This window comes from Pelodiscus sinensis, chromosome 15 (genome assembly GCF_052426305.1).
Source record: "Pelodiscus sinensis isolate ZL-2025 chromosome 15, ASM5242630v1, whole genome shotgun sequence".
In the NCBI taxonomy this organism is placed as follows: domain Eukaryota; kingdom Metazoa; phylum Chordata; order Testudines; family Trionychidae; genus Pelodiscus; species Pelodiscus sinensis.
The window spans coordinates 24829599-24844744 of record NC_143066.1 but is presented as its reverse complement, the minus strand read 5'-3'; the positions used below and the strand labels follow the sequence as shown (position 1 = coordinate 24844744).

Below are 15146 nucleotides of genomic sequence, written 5' to 3'. Positions count from 1 at the left end.
GGTATGTCTTGTAGTCCATTAGATTACATGGTTTAAATATTTTCTTTGGCTCATTGAAAGGGTGATCTTAATATAAATGGTCAGAGGCTACAATCTAATTATATACTCACAAAGAATCAAAGTATGTACAATAAATATATGGGATAGACTTCATTTGGCACAAGAGATTTTGATAAGGAAACATTTGTTTTTTTCATAATGTAAAATTCATTTTCATCTATAATACCCAATGTAGTCTGTTTAGACAGTTAGACCATAGTGACGCTGATATCACATTTAGAGAAGATGAGCCAACAAATATACTAATGTCTGATAAAGGTTTAACTAGGCAGCATTTCATGACTCAACATTTTGTTTCTGCAGTTTTTCTATTCGTGAAACTTTCATTTATACCACAAGCAAAGTAAAATAATTCTAAAAATGCAAAATCCGTATGCAGCCAGACATGTTTCAGCACTTGTTTAGCAGCATATTTTTAATGGAATAAAGTATTTCATTAGTTGATCCTTAAAAAGAGAAGCAGGTTAATGGAGCAAAGACTCCCACGTTTCTAAAAGATCAAACCCTTCTAAAATTCTCAACATGTTGCTTTGTTATACCACCTCTCAAAATGGCATCTGACAACAAAACAAAATAAAACAAAACAAAACAAAGAGACCATTCAGGTTGCACTAGCATAGTCAAAAAGGTCACCACTGTCAATCCAACACACTGGCATTGGATAAGTACCAGTGAAATACTCACCAGTTGTAGGGTCAGCTGCTCTAATGCTAGTACTGGAATTGCGAATAGATTCAAATACAGCAGACAGAAACTCTTCAGGTAGAGACGCTGGCTGAGCCATCTTTGCTATTTGTAAAATTGTATCTGGGAACTTAAAGAGGGGAAGATAAAAGCAACAAGACATTTTCAGAACTAGCCCCTCTCATTTGAAACAAAGCAGTTAGGATATGACAAGGAGCAGGAGCATTGCACAGGCTCCAATGAACAAGGGGATAATCACAACTCAGCATCCCCCTCCTTTGTTACAGCTGTTCCAGGGAAGACAGTAGGAGGATGGTTTGAGAAAAGCTCCAGTTACATGGTCCCATGACTGACATGAACCAAAGGCTGGAGGGAGATTTTTTTTGCTGCTGATTTTCAACTTGTTTGATTTCTGGCTAAACTTTATCCTTTGAGAGAATCCTCTTTTTGACTGCACCCATGACTAACTTCTCCAGAATAAATTCACCAGATTACAAAGATATATAAAGATAATAAGATTATAAAAATGAGTGCTGGAAAATAAACTACATAGTCCATCACTTGTAAGGGCAGGATATAGTTCCATATTAACTATACTAATATTACACTAGCTCTTAGCCCAAGGTCTAAAGGTATAAATCATCATCTTCCTATACATTACCTCACAAGGTGGTTGAGATAATATCTTTTATAGGATAAATTTATCTCACCAACAGAAGTTGGTTTAATAAAAGATATTACCGCATCCATGGTATCCCTCTTATATCCTGGGACCAACATGGCTACAACTATACTACATATATAGCTCACAGGATGCTCCCATTGTTAATAAGGAGTTAAGAAAAGTTTTAATCCAAGAAAAGTAATTCTTCACATTTGGATAGCATGATGGGGGAGCAGAGAACACACTCTAAGATGCTTTGAAAGCGTGACAGAGTGTGTGTAGGTCCTAAAACATATAATCCCTTCCTATATAACAATGTGTACTTATCTATGTACATACATAGTTAACTCTTTATATTATGGGCTAAACCCCTAGAGTTTTGACTGAGTAACAAATGCAGGACTGGGCAAAAATATTGACAAGGTTCGTTGCAAGGAGAATTAAATTTCCATTAAGTACTGAAATGCATGTATTTTAAATTGCTTTAAAATGATCTGGTAGAATCTTAAAAATTAAAATGATAAAATACCTTTTCAGCAAGGACAGTTAATTCATCTTTTGCCAAAAGAGCAACGAATGGTCCAACATCCTGTGTTGTTTGAATTGTCCAGTTCTTTGGGGTGCTGTGAAAATTTTTTGGAAAATTATACAAAATACCAAATGTCTGCAATACCATCCTGCCTCATAATAGCACTAAATCTGCATGCATGTTTTATACCATCTCTGAGATAGATGGCTCTTTATTAAAGTCATGTTTCAGTTTTTAACATCTGGATCACATTTTCATTTATTTTTGGCAATAAGTGACCTGTGGGCCAGATGCAGTTTGCCAGGGTTAGCCCCTGGCAGGCCACCTGCACTTTATATACAGGCAGTCCCCGACTTACGCGGATCCGACTTATGTCGGATCCGCACTTACGAACGGCGCTTTCTCGCCCCGGAGGTCGAGGTAGCGGATTGCTACCTGCGAGCTCCGGGGCGAGAAAGCCCCGTTCGTAAGCTGCTCCGGTGCCCCTTGTCTGCTGGAGACCGTCTCCAGCAGACCAGGGGCACCGGGCGGGTTCCCGCGCTTCTGAGGCTTTGCCAGAGCAAAGCCTCAAAAGCGCGGGAACCCGCCCGCTGCTGCCGCTTGAGACCCGGTGCCTGTGGTCTGCTGGGGACGGTCCCCAGCAGACCACAGGCACCGGGACTGAAGCCGCAGCCGCGGGGGGGGGGGTCCCGCGCCTCTGAGACTTTGCCAGAGCAAAGCCTCAGAGGCGCGGCACCCCGCTGCCGCTCTGCTCCCCGTGTCCCTGGTCTGCTGGGGGGGGGGGTGCGGATAGTGTGCCCCCCCCAGCAGACCAGGCTTTTGTTTTGGACCCTGGAGCAGAGCAGCTGGGGCGCTGCGGATTGGTCCTGCAGCACCCACTCTGGGCACTACTGGACCAACCCGGCAGCACCCCAGCTGCTCTGCCCCAGGTCCTGATTCAGCCGCTGCTGGTCAGTTTCAGCAGTGGCTGAATCAGGATGCCTGGGGCAGAGCAGCTGGGGTGCTGCTGGGTTGGTCCAGTAGCGCCGAGGAGCAGTGCTACTGGAGCAACCCAGCAGCACCCCAGCTGCTCTGCCCCAGACGTCCCCAAGTCAGCCGCTGCTGAAACTGACCAGCGCTGACTACAGGAAGCCCGAGGCAGAGTTGCTCTGCCCCAGGCTTCCTGGAATCAGCGCTCATCAGTTTCAGCAGCAGCTGACTTGGGGAAGCTTGGGGTTCTTAAGTTGAATCTGTAAGTAAGTCAGAACTGGCGGTCAGTTTCAGCAGTGGCTGAATCTGGATGCCAGTTCCGACTTACATACAGATTAAACTTAAGAACAAACCTACAGTCCCTATCTTGTACGTAACCCAGGGACTGCCTGTACCTCTGTCTGTGGGTATGGCCACTTGCATCTTCCATTGGCTGCGGGTTGCCGTTTTTGGAAAATGGAAGCTGCAGGACATGACACAGATCGGGACACTGCTTCCCACAGATCCCATTGGCCGAGAACTTTAGCTAAGTGATGACTAAGGAGCAGCGACTTTGTGTTCAGGCTCGGTCTTCAAACATGAGATTCTTCCATGGGAAGAAGGGAACAAGAGAACCCAAAGGAGCAATTTGTATTTCTATAATATGGGGATTTGGGGTAGTTTTCTTTGCATAACTGATATACGTGTTGGGTTCCAATTAGTCTTCTAGATTGACACTTATGAATTAACACTGGTGGGGCTCACACTTTGTTGCTTCTTTAGACTGTGCTAAATGGCAAACACAGATGAGGCTCCTTGCATCCCACCGTTCTATTCCTCACCCCCAAGTTCTCGGTGTGCTACTCTTCCATCCCACTCTGGCATATGGGACTGAGGCTTCCCCACTTCTTTCTCATAACAGGAATTTTGTGTGCCCCGCCTCAATTCTCCTGTCCCTCTATAGTAAGTTTCCCCGTTCGCCCACAATGCTAGGAGATGACAATATGCACCCCCATTCCCTCCTTCCTCCCATACTAAGGTCTTCCACTCTCCCCCTGCCAGGAATCTGTCTGTCTCCCACCCCCTTCCTCGCATCTCATGTCAAGGGCCCTGTGTGAAACCCCATTTCGCCCATGTCAGGAGCCCTGTGCCTCTCTCCCATTCTGGGGCTCTGTGTGCTCCTTCCTTCTCCAATCTTTTTTTATTTTTCTCCTTTATGTCCAGGAGGAAAGTCATTCAGGATGTCAAAATGTTCAACTATAAACTCTACTGGGAGGATAAGCAGAGATGAGCAGGAGTCTTGTTATGCTACAAAGACATCAATAGGTGGCATCAACAATTTTGATTTTTACAATTCCAACACTGCATGAAGCTAGGGATCTGATGAACAAATGACAGGGCCTCTCTGGACCTTCCATTTCCCCCATCCAATTTTCCACTCTCCCTCCACAAATCAGTAGAGTTCTACCCATGGGTTACTATAACATTCTCTGAAAAGTTGAAACTGATGCAGCATTCAAAAGTTACGGTGTTACAGCCAAACAAAGAGAAATGTCATCGGTTGAATGCAGGGCCTTGCAATTTCAATTATATACGGTTAGGATTTTTTAAATGGGGCTTGGGTTGGACAAAGCATATGGTGAGTTTTATACAGATTAACCCCAGCAAAAGCAAAACTGCATGTCTAATATCTTACCCATGTAACTCAGTAAGTTTGTATTTAATTTCAGTCTTCTGTTCATGGCTGAGCTGCCGGCAGAATCTGAATTGGTGAAGGGCTATTGCCATGGCCCGTAGGGATATTCCATCGCGTATAATTGCTGGAGGTAAATGGCAGATTAGATTTCCAAGTATGTCCACGTCATATTCATCACCAATGGAACCATTCTGAAACAAAGAGGCCAAAATTGATGTATTTACTTGGTTAGCAGATTTAATAACAAGTATTCTACTGCACAGCTAAACAGTACCTCAATATATTCAGCCCAGGGTGGCCGGTTTGTAGAAGTGTTGGTGCTGCCCAGAAGGGATCCAAGTCCCCCACACCTGCCTAAGGCTCTGAGAGGGAGTTTGTGTGGAGGAGGGATGGGGGCTCTGGGAGGGAGTTTGGGTTCAGGAGGAGGTCTAGAATGCATGCTCTGGGAAGGACTCTGGTGCCGGATGCAGGCTCTGGGATGGGGCCAGGAGTGCGAGTGCAAGCTCTGGGAGGAAATTTGGGGTCTGGAAAGAGTGTGGAGGAAATAGGGGGTGGAGGTGCCATGCTTACCAGGGGCACACTCCTCTAGCAGCGGTTGCTAGATGGGAGAGACGGGGGAGTCTCTTGCACTGCTGCTGACAGGCACCACCCTTGCAGCTCCCACTGATCACAGGAGTGCTCGGAGTGGGAGTGGGGACAGAGTGGAGAGATACACACACAACCCTACCCAGGGACCACAGAGATGTGTCAGCAGCTGCGTGTGAAGCTGTCAGGAAGCTGCTCAAGCCCCACTTTGCTGCCGGTGGTGGCAGGGGCGTGGGCCCTTTTAAATCACCACGGGGCAGCAGGTGGGGGTAAGGGATCAACCCCAACCAATTTCTCCCATACAGCAGGAATGCAACAGCCTCAAAGTTTACAGCAGCAGTCACAGAACAGTGCTGATGCAAATCTGCATGCTGGGAGAAAAGACCATCCATTTCCCTCTTCCTGTGGAACATCCTGTGCCTCGTACAGCTGCTCAGGATTAGCAAAGGTTGGAGAAACAGGGTATGTTTCTCAATGCAAAAACTTTCCAAGCTTGTGCTGTTCTCACCAACTCAATGCATGCGGCAATGGCTTTTCATGAGACCACTATGGCCATTCAGGAGATTGAATACAACTTTTAAGAAATGTTTATATCTTGGCTGGAGATCAAAAAAATAATTGGGATGCAGAGAACGTAAGTATACATACAGTCTAGACAAACACACAGCTTAATAGATACTGATAATCCTTCCAAGAAAAAAAAATAGTGACAGCAGAGAGGAACAAGCAGAAAATATAGGGTTTATTTTGCTTTACGTCAGAATGATGGCATTTTATTTGTTGAGCTAAACAGCTTTAAACTATAAAGCAGCATGAGCAATAATCTGCCTGAGCCATATCGAAAACAACTCTGAAAAACTAGGGAGTTGCAGGAATTTTTGGCCCTTCACAGCTATCTGACCTTCATTTTTAACAAACTGGCAGGCTGCTAAGCCAGTATCTGTCACTGGGGTTTGCATATTTTGTACTATCTTGGTTCTAAGACTAGAGTGGAGCCCTCATGCTTGTTCCAAGGGAATTTCTACAAGGTAATTTAGCTTACTCCTTAAATATAAATGCTTCTCTTTCAGGACATGTAAACATGGACCCAATTCTGAAGTCCTTACCTGTGTGAGTCAGAAAGGTTCTTACTATGCTACAAAGCTAAGAAAGCATAAATATGATTTATGGGATAGTTGTGACCTAGCCTTGTTATAACATATATCCCATTCCTAATGAATTGGACAAAAATCCAACTCCCCCAAGATGTTATTGCTATTCACAATTACTTGTATTGTGGTAGGGTCTAGGACGTCCAGTCATGTCCCAGGACCCCATTGTGCTAGGCACTGTACAAACACAGAATTAAAAGATAGTCCCTGCCCGAAACAGCTTGCAATCTAAGCCTAAAACAAGAGAAAACAGGAGGATAAACCAGATGGTAGAGCACAAGGAAACAATAAGATCTTATTATAGATAACAATGTTTAAACCAGGAAGAAAGCCTAGGATAACACATGGTTCTCTATAATGGTTATAATATTTATTTTCTATCCACTTGTTATCCAATACTAAGAATTTCCAAGAAATCTTCCACCTTTAGTGCTAGCAGTGATGGAAGCACTAGCATAGAACAGCCGCTGGACTCTATATACCATTGTATAATCTAACCCTGAGGTCTACAGGACTATCCCTGAGTCATGTCTACTCTAGCTCTACCACAATTGCTGTCACAGATAAAGCTGCACCACAGGAAATTTCCTAAAAAATTCCAGTACAGACAAGAACAAACAGTATTATAACATGGTTAGGCCATACCATTTGTCCCAACATGTCTCAATATGGTTGTTTCCATCAATTCCTGGGATTATAACATTAAAGATAATAGGAAATTACAACTATCGCATTATAGTGAAAACCACAAACCTGACAAAGCCACAATGCAGAACTTCCTATGCAATGTTAAAGTAGCACTTATTTTACCTGGTGAGGCAGAAGCCATCACAATTTAGAGTAACTGCAGATGTGGCTTTTGTTTTCTTGCCCCTTTTCCCCACCCAGAAGAAAAGTATCATGCTTACCAGACACTCTTGTACTTTCTGCAGGACTGCATTCTTTTTATGCAGATTTGGAATCAGAAGATCTAGTTCAGTCTTCCCCAGACTTACCAGGAAAGGGACACACAAAGTGCCTGAAATGGATTCCAGATACTGAGCACTAGAGACAGAATTAAACAAAACAATTCTTAGTTGTAAAGCTAGACTTTAGCACTGTAAAGATTTGGCGTATTGTTGTAGGTTCTTTTGAAATATTTTGATTAAACCTAGAGTGGAATTTGAGCTTCCTAGATAGGTTCTCTCCACAACACTGAGGAAGTTCAGATCTTATCTGTACTTGGTGGTTGGTTCCGCTCTCTAGAATGGGCCAAACCAAACTCCTGGATTTAAACACTCATGAACTTTGGAGAAGTTTGGATCACAATTTGAACATTATAGCTTAGACCGCTGTCTCATTATAGCACTAACATTTGAGGGGTTACCTCAGTAACATAAGAAAGGTCACAAAAATAGTTGTGTGTGTACATATCTGTACAGGCCAGCATCTCATCCTGAACTGAATTTCTGCAGCTCATTATTCCATAATGTAAATTAATCCCTGTAGGTATTTTGGAAGCCTCTCCTCAAAGTCTAGATGCAGGTTCACTGTACTTGTGAACATTTACTTTAACAAAAATCCCTCCCCATAACTCAAATATCGGCCTTCTTGTCAACAAGAAACAAAGAATAGGGGATTAATGTACTGTTAACTTATAAAAGGGAATTTTCAAGGTGCATGTGCCTCCAAGTCACCATGTGAACTTTTCCTGGTCAGCTCAAGTCAGCCACCATGGGTAGCTGCAGATGTCTAATTGCACGGCAGACATTCTGTATCCCAAAGGGAATGAGAGTTGCTGAAGTCCAATGACTTATTTCCCTGTTTATTTTATTTAGAAATTGGCAAGACGAATCTGTGAATATAAAAGTTATGGACATTTCTGCAACGGAAGCTCTCTTTACCAGTTTTCCATTATATACTCTAAGGCTGTGTCTACATTGGCCGCCTATTACGGAATAGGCATGCTAATGTAGAACTTTGGAAGAGGCAAATGCGCGGGGGATTTAAATATCCCCCGCGGCATTTGCATTTTCATGGCCGCCGCTTTTTTCCAGCTTGGAGATAAGCCGGAGAAAAGCGTCCAGACTGGCGCGATCCTCCGGAATAAAGCCCTATTCTGGAGGATCTCTTATTCCTCTTATTGCAAGTAGGAATAAGAGATCCTCTGGAATAGGGCTTTATTCCAGAGGATCGTGCCAGTCTGGACGCTTTTCACCGGCTTATCTCCAAGCCGGAAAAAAGCGGCGGCCATGAAAATGCAAATGCCGCGGGGGATATTTAAATCCCCCGCACATTTGCCTCTTCCAAAGTTCTACATTAGCATGCCTATTCCGTAATAGGCGGCCAATGTAGACGTAGCCTAAAAGAATGGATGAGGGATCTGAAAAATTTCTGGGTTGGCCAGAGGGAATGGTAGAGCGCAAAGCAAGCCTGTCACTATCACACTGTCAGTAGTGTATGATACTCCTAGAGACTCAAATTGCTCATCACTGACTGGTCCCAGAGAAAGGTTTGAGAACCACTAGTCTGCAGTGCTCCCAGACTCTCCCTATGCTGGAGCAAAAACCAAACAACATCCAGTCGGCAGTGTTCTGTGCTATTTCTAGACAACTGGGCTAAGAATCTTTTCTACATAATAACTATTATGAAAAAGTCAGAATACATTCCAAAGTCATCTTTTTCAAAGGAACTCCTCAAATATAGTTTTAATTTATTCTATAAAATAAAATGCAAGTAGCAGCACTACCAATGCAGGCATGACCAACACAGCTAAATTAACAGAATATTTTATAGGGAAAAAAAACATTCTTGTAAACAGTTAACACAAAAACAGTTGGCAAGTTTTAAAGGACTGTAAAGTAAATATAGCTTCAAAAATTTACCATGGAGAGGAGCATTTCTCATCTCTCTACTGAGTCAAGATGCAGTGGGTGAATTACTGATAAGAAATTTTTGGAACATGTGTCTCATTTACAACGGTCTAAAAAAGGGCTGCCAAATGAAACCGAAGTTACGTGGTTTTCCATCCGAGTGGCAGACAGCCTTTTAGAATTGAATCAAATCCCAAAGCTATGCCAGTCAGGCTCTCCAAATGTTTCTGTGCTCTCAGTGACTGTGAAGTCAAGAGCATCAGCATATATCAGATGATTTTGATGGAACAGAAGAAAATGCAGCATAAGGGAGTCTCTGTCAGACATGGCTGGTAGGAGACTTTATCCAAATATTTCTATCAAAAGGTTTTTCCCTGCTAGAAAACCTTCTTTCAACCAAAAAAATATATATTTAACTCAGAAATTATATTTTTTAATAAAAGTTGCATAGGCAGGGTGAAGGAAGGGAGAAATGAACCACTGACATTTTCACCCCCCTTTTCCCAACACCCACAAAGAGAATGAGAGTTCCCAGCAGGAAATGTTTTGAAAAGTTAAAAAATATTTTTAAAAATTGTTACAAAACTCCATTTCAATTTAAAAACATCATTTTCAAATGTTTCCATGAGGCATACTGACTACACTCCGCTCCTCCAGCTTTACTTGGTAAGCTAGGCAATCACAAAATAGCTGTATCTTTAAACAACAACAAAAAAAATCATGAAATTTGTCAATTATAAAAGGTGATGAACTGAAAGGCCTTGAAAATTAAGTCCTCTGTTCATTTACAGATCTGGTAGAACGAAAGCTTTCCACAAAATACCCTGTCACTGTGCCTCAGTCCTGCCTGGAAAGAGACCACTTGAAAAGGGAAAAAAGGCAATTCAGTCTTTATAAATTCTACATGTTTCAATAAATTCCAAGTGCGATGGTCTAATGAGGTGACTGGAACCATTAAAATTGACGTATTTCATACAAATCACTGACCATACATCAAATGGTAACTTGGTTGATACTGATTTGGCTGGAACCAGTAACTTACATATAAAACTATCATTTGCTTGAATTATCCATTTCTCTGGTGGTAAAAGAGTTAAGTAAAAAAAAGCTGATGAGGATTAAATGGAACATACTGCCATGCATATTACAAGAGGAACTTACGGAAGTACTGATAAGAGGAAGGGAGGGATAGATGTGTTGGACTCTTTCCAAAATTTCCAAGCCAAACAGTTAACCTGGAAACGAAATATTTAAAATCTTAGGCACTTACGAATTCTGAGGAAGAATGAAGATATGGTTTATTTATTACATTTTTAAAATTAGCACATGTAAAATTATGCCTATCTTCAGAGCGTTTTCTCATGCTCACAATTTCTACAGAGTTGTTTGTAGCTTTCTCTTCTTGAGTGCCAGAGATGAAAAGGCCCATGTTTGGGTGATATTAGGGTTTGTATCAGTTTTAAATAGATTACTCATGAATTAATTACTAATCAAGAATGAACACCAGAAATTATTCTCCGATTAATTCTTGAATAGCACATGAACTAGTGAAAATTGAATCTGTTAATGGACAATTAACACAGGATTTGAAATTCACTGAAAAAAAATTATGAATTCATCCTACTGTAATCCACCTACGGTTTGTGTATTAGACTATGTATACAGAAAACCATACATATACACGCACACGCTATTATGTTTCCAGTTTTACCTGATATGGAGAAAGCAACTGCAGATTCTTTTCAAAGAATCTGAAATTATTTAGAAAAGAGTCGGTGCTCATAAGGTCAATCTGCTGGCATGTTACTCCTTTCACCAACTGCCCTATACTGATAAAGAGAACAACACATGATCCCATGAATTTTTTAGCATGACCCACAGCAGAGAATAGTCACCTCTTTCATTCTACAGACCAAATAGCAAGAAAGAATCTCTTCTGGACACCGTCTACTCCGCCCCTGCCTTTGTCCCCACCCCCTGCCTATTTGTGGCCTTCTCTGATAATCACAGATTACTAGAACTGGAAGCTACCCGGAAAATTTAGACACCCAATTTCCATTAATGAAAATCCCCAGGTAGCATTGAAAATCTCTGCTTTGGAAAACTTTATAGGACTGGTGTCACTATCTTCTATATTGGGGATAGGGAGAAGAACCATGGTCCCACACCGGTCAGCAGAGGTGGCCAGGAACAATGGATACTACAGCTTCAAAGGTGCCACAACAGCTATGCCTCTCTAGTGCTCAAACTCAGGGAAGCATTGTGGCTACTGCAGGTACAGTGCTTTCCAGAGTTCTTGCCAGGATGGCTGGATTTCTACTTCTCCTTCATCAAGAAGCTATGTCTATATGCCACAATCCAGTTCAAAGACTCTTCAAAGACTCTTATCGTAAATCATAGAATACTAGAACTGGAAGGGACCTTAAGAGGTCATCAAGTCCAGTCCCCTGACCTTATGGTAGGACCAAGCACCATCTAGATCATCCTTGACAGATGTCTATCTAATCTGCTCTTAAATATCTCCAATGATGGAGATTCCACAACCTCCCTAGGCAATTTATTCCAGTGTTTAACCACCCTGACAAGTTTTTCCTAATGTCCAACCAAAATCTCCCTTGCTGCAGTTTAAGCCCATTGCTTCTTGTCCTATCATCAGAGATTAAGGAGAATATTTTTTCTCCTTTCTTCTTGTACCACCCTTTTTGGTACTTGAAAGCTGCTATCATGTCCCCTCTCAGTCTTCTCTTTTCCAAACTCAACAAACCCAATTCTTTCAGTCTTCCCTTATAGGCCATGTTTTCTAGATATTTAATCATTCTTGTTACTCTTCTCTGGACCTTCTCCAATTTATCCACATCTTTCCTGAAATGTGATTACCAGAACTTGAACACAATACTCCAATCGAGGCCTAATCAGCGCTGAGTAGAAGAGAATGAATCTTTAAATCATCAGCAAATAGAGCTGAGCCTAAACTGAAAAATGTTGATCAAGATCTTTGGGTGTCTTTTCATATATATTTAAAGCTCCTCTTTATGAGAAAGATTAAGGAACTTTGGAGTCCCATGAGCTGAAAAGTGCTATATAAAGGTAAAATATTTTGCAAGTTATAGAAGAATGTTGCTTCACTGCCATTCTTCAGTGGGTGTGAAACAGCAAAGCAAGTATTCATACCTTAAGAGGTCAGCAGGAACTGTTGTTTTCTTAGACAATAAGTCATACAGAAACAAGGCCTGAAATTAAAAATACATGACAGTGCATCCTGGGTAATTTGTATGATAGCTCAAGCAAATACTTTCTTATGAATTTTAAAGGCTGTGAACATGATTGTGAGGCCACAGACCTGCAATCCCTATTCACAGTCTTTGTCACTGACTTAAGTGATGGCATGTACGTTAGACAGTGATCATGATACCTCAATGTATAGACCACAGGATTGGTTTCCAATGCAAGTGGCAATTAATGGGGGAGCTGATAACCACGCTGGTCCCTGGGCAAGGTGGAGGGGTACTCTCAGAAGGGGGTGGGGTCTCGGTTGAAGGGGCAGGGGCAGGGCCAGGGCCCCTGCACCGCCAGGAGCACACCTTGATGCAGCCCCTCCCCAGACTTTAGACCTGCCCCGAGTGCACTGTGCAGTGCTCAGGCGATGATTTAGCAGTGGCACCTGGAGCTCCAGGCCCTTTAGAATTGCTGGTTGCTGCGGCAACTACCCTCTTGCAATTATACAACATGCACGAAGAAGAAACACATGCCAAAATCCTAACAAGTCTTGTGCTCAGTATCTTAAAGAACAATTTATTCTTATATAAAAATTCCTTATAATGCTGACCGAGTCAGTGAGACTTTTGGTTGTGGGTATCACCCAAGCGTATTAGAACTGATTCCTTCTTTCCACCTGTATTCTACAGTCTCCTCCTGAATTTATGCTTCTCTATCTCTACTCTCTTCACATTCTTCAGTAAGCATCAGATCACACTTCTGAAAATGGAGTAGGAAGGGAAAACAAAAGTAGTGACGCCTTTTTTTTCTACTGGAGGAACATGGCCTGGGATTCTAAACAAGAGAAACCCCCTTAAAAATTTGTTTTTAAAAGGTCTGGAAGTGTTTCACTGTATTTATATAGGTATCAATCACAGTGGAAATGGAAATGCTATAACTACTCGTTACCTGGCTTTTTCTTAATTCCTTTTCTTTTATGATTGAAGAGTTAAAACCTGTTTCCTTCCATAAATCAGAAAGAGATACTTCTTTAAAAAAAGCTCCTTGTATATCTGTGACTGCTGAAGAAAGATCTCTAGATGTAAGCATCTAATAAAGAAGAAAAAAGTCAGCATGTGGGATTTAAGAGTTTATTTCTAGATTATTAAATGTAATATTCCTTAAAAGGCTGCAGGTAAAGAGTTAGAGTTCATTAATTAAAATTAACAGAGGGTAAAATACATAACTTTTAAAGTGTATATGGTGCTTGAAAGGAAAACAGAATACAAATAGGAGGTAATTATTTCAGTCAACAATTCAGCCAAAATCCTCATGTAATTGAGAGAATTTTTTTAAAAAAGCATGTTCTGCATATAAGGTCATTGTATTTTGGTGCAGAGGGAGAGGGGTTAAGAATTTACTATTACCTTACTGAGGATACCTTGTTGTTGTGCAGGCGATAAATCAGAAGCATACTGGGATAAGGTGCCTCTAATAACTTGAGAGAGCTCCTTTGGGTTCATGTTGTAGAATGATTGAGCACTAATTCCTGTCACCAAAGCACCCATTTGACTAATATTATAAAATGATAAAACCTATAGAGAGAGCAAAGGAAATAAAATGGGGAGTTTTGCAATTCATGTTATAGCAGAAATCTTCAAAGTAAAATTTAAGAACCATTAATAATAGATGTGTGATATATTTGTGTAAAATTCACCTTTCAACAGCCTATTCTTTGAAATGTAGAATCTCCAGCAATAGTTTAAAAAAGTCTTAAAGTTCAGCTAATTGTGGCAGCAATTCAGAACTACAAGTAAAATTGTGGACTTGAAACTGCACATTCTTTCTATGTCTAGTTTAGGGCTGTCAAGTGATTAAAAAAATTAATTGTGATTAATCGCACTGTAAAACAATAATAGGCACAGTATCGATTTAAATATTTTTGGATGTCTTCTACATCTTCTAATATATTTATTTCAATTAAAACACAGAATACAAAGTATATAGTGCTCACTTTAGATTTATTTTTTATTACAAAACATTTACACTGAAAAAAAAATTCAGTTCACCTCACTGAAGTATTGTAGTGTAAATTCTGACATGAAAGCTGAACTTAAATTCTTCTATATAATCAATTTAGCTCAGCCACAGCTGCAGGTGGCACAGGGCCAGAGGGAGGTAGACTCAGCCATGGGCAGTGCAGAGTTTGGGGGGGGCTCAACCCCCAACTGCAGGCGGCATAGGGCTCATGTGTGGGGGGGTCAGCCCCCAAGCTCAGGGGAGGGGTCAGCCCCTGGGCAGGAGTGGGGGTAGATCCCATCATAGGCAGTGCAGAATTTGGGAGGGGGGACAGACCCAGAATCACATGTGGGCAGAGGGTCAGTCCCAACCCCAGGAGGCAAAGAGAGGGTTGTTTGGGTGAGCCCTGCTGAGGAAGGGGGAACAGCTTGGGCAACCCCTGGATGGTTTATTTTAAAAAATATGGTCACCTGGGAGGGGAGAGGAACGGGTGTCAAGTTCTTTACTTTTCTTGTTTACTTCTCCTTTGGAGCTGGAACCACATCTTCAGTTTTTCCCCCTCCCTTCTGGCTGCTTCATTTTTCTGTAAGCCCTCTGGTGGCAGTTTGCATGACTGCACCTTACCAGAGACGGTCTCTAATCATGCTGGTTTGCCGACCTCTGCGATTAATGCGAGTTAATTTTTTTAACGGTTAATTCTGCCCTGTGTTAATTGCAGGCTTTAATGTCCACTAATTGACAGCGCTAGTCCAGTTATATTGTA

The 15146-nt window shown here is 41.8% G+C and overlaps 1 protein-coding gene across 5 annotated transcripts in view; it reads right to left on the bottom strand.

Moving 5' to 3' along the window:
- The window catches only part of OTOA (otoancorin), a 74076-nt gene that overhangs the window by 36557 nt on the left and 22373 nt on the right, over positions 1 to 15146 (bottom strand). For all 5 annotated transcript variants that reach the window (XM_075899481.2, XM_075899476.2, XM_075899480.2 and 2 more), the window contains 9 exons: positions 13792 to 13959; positions 13334 to 13474; positions 12341 to 12399; positions 10881 to 10998; positions 10331 to 10404; positions 7226 to 7361; positions 4582 to 4772; positions 1938 to 2031; positions 745 to 874 (listed from right to left, as the gene is read on the bottom strand). In XM_075899481.2, the coding sequence (XP_075755596.2) occupies positions 745 to 874; positions 1938 to 2031; positions 4582 to 4772; positions 7226 to 7361; positions 10331 to 10404; positions 10881 to 10998; positions 12341 to 12399; positions 13334 to 13474; positions 13792 to 13959 (1111 nt within the window). The remainder of the gene's footprint in view (positions 1 to 744; positions 875 to 1937; positions 2032 to 4581; positions 4773 to 7225; positions 7362 to 10330; positions 10405 to 10880; positions 10999 to 12340; positions 12400 to 13333; positions 13475 to 13791; positions 13960 to 15146) is intronic.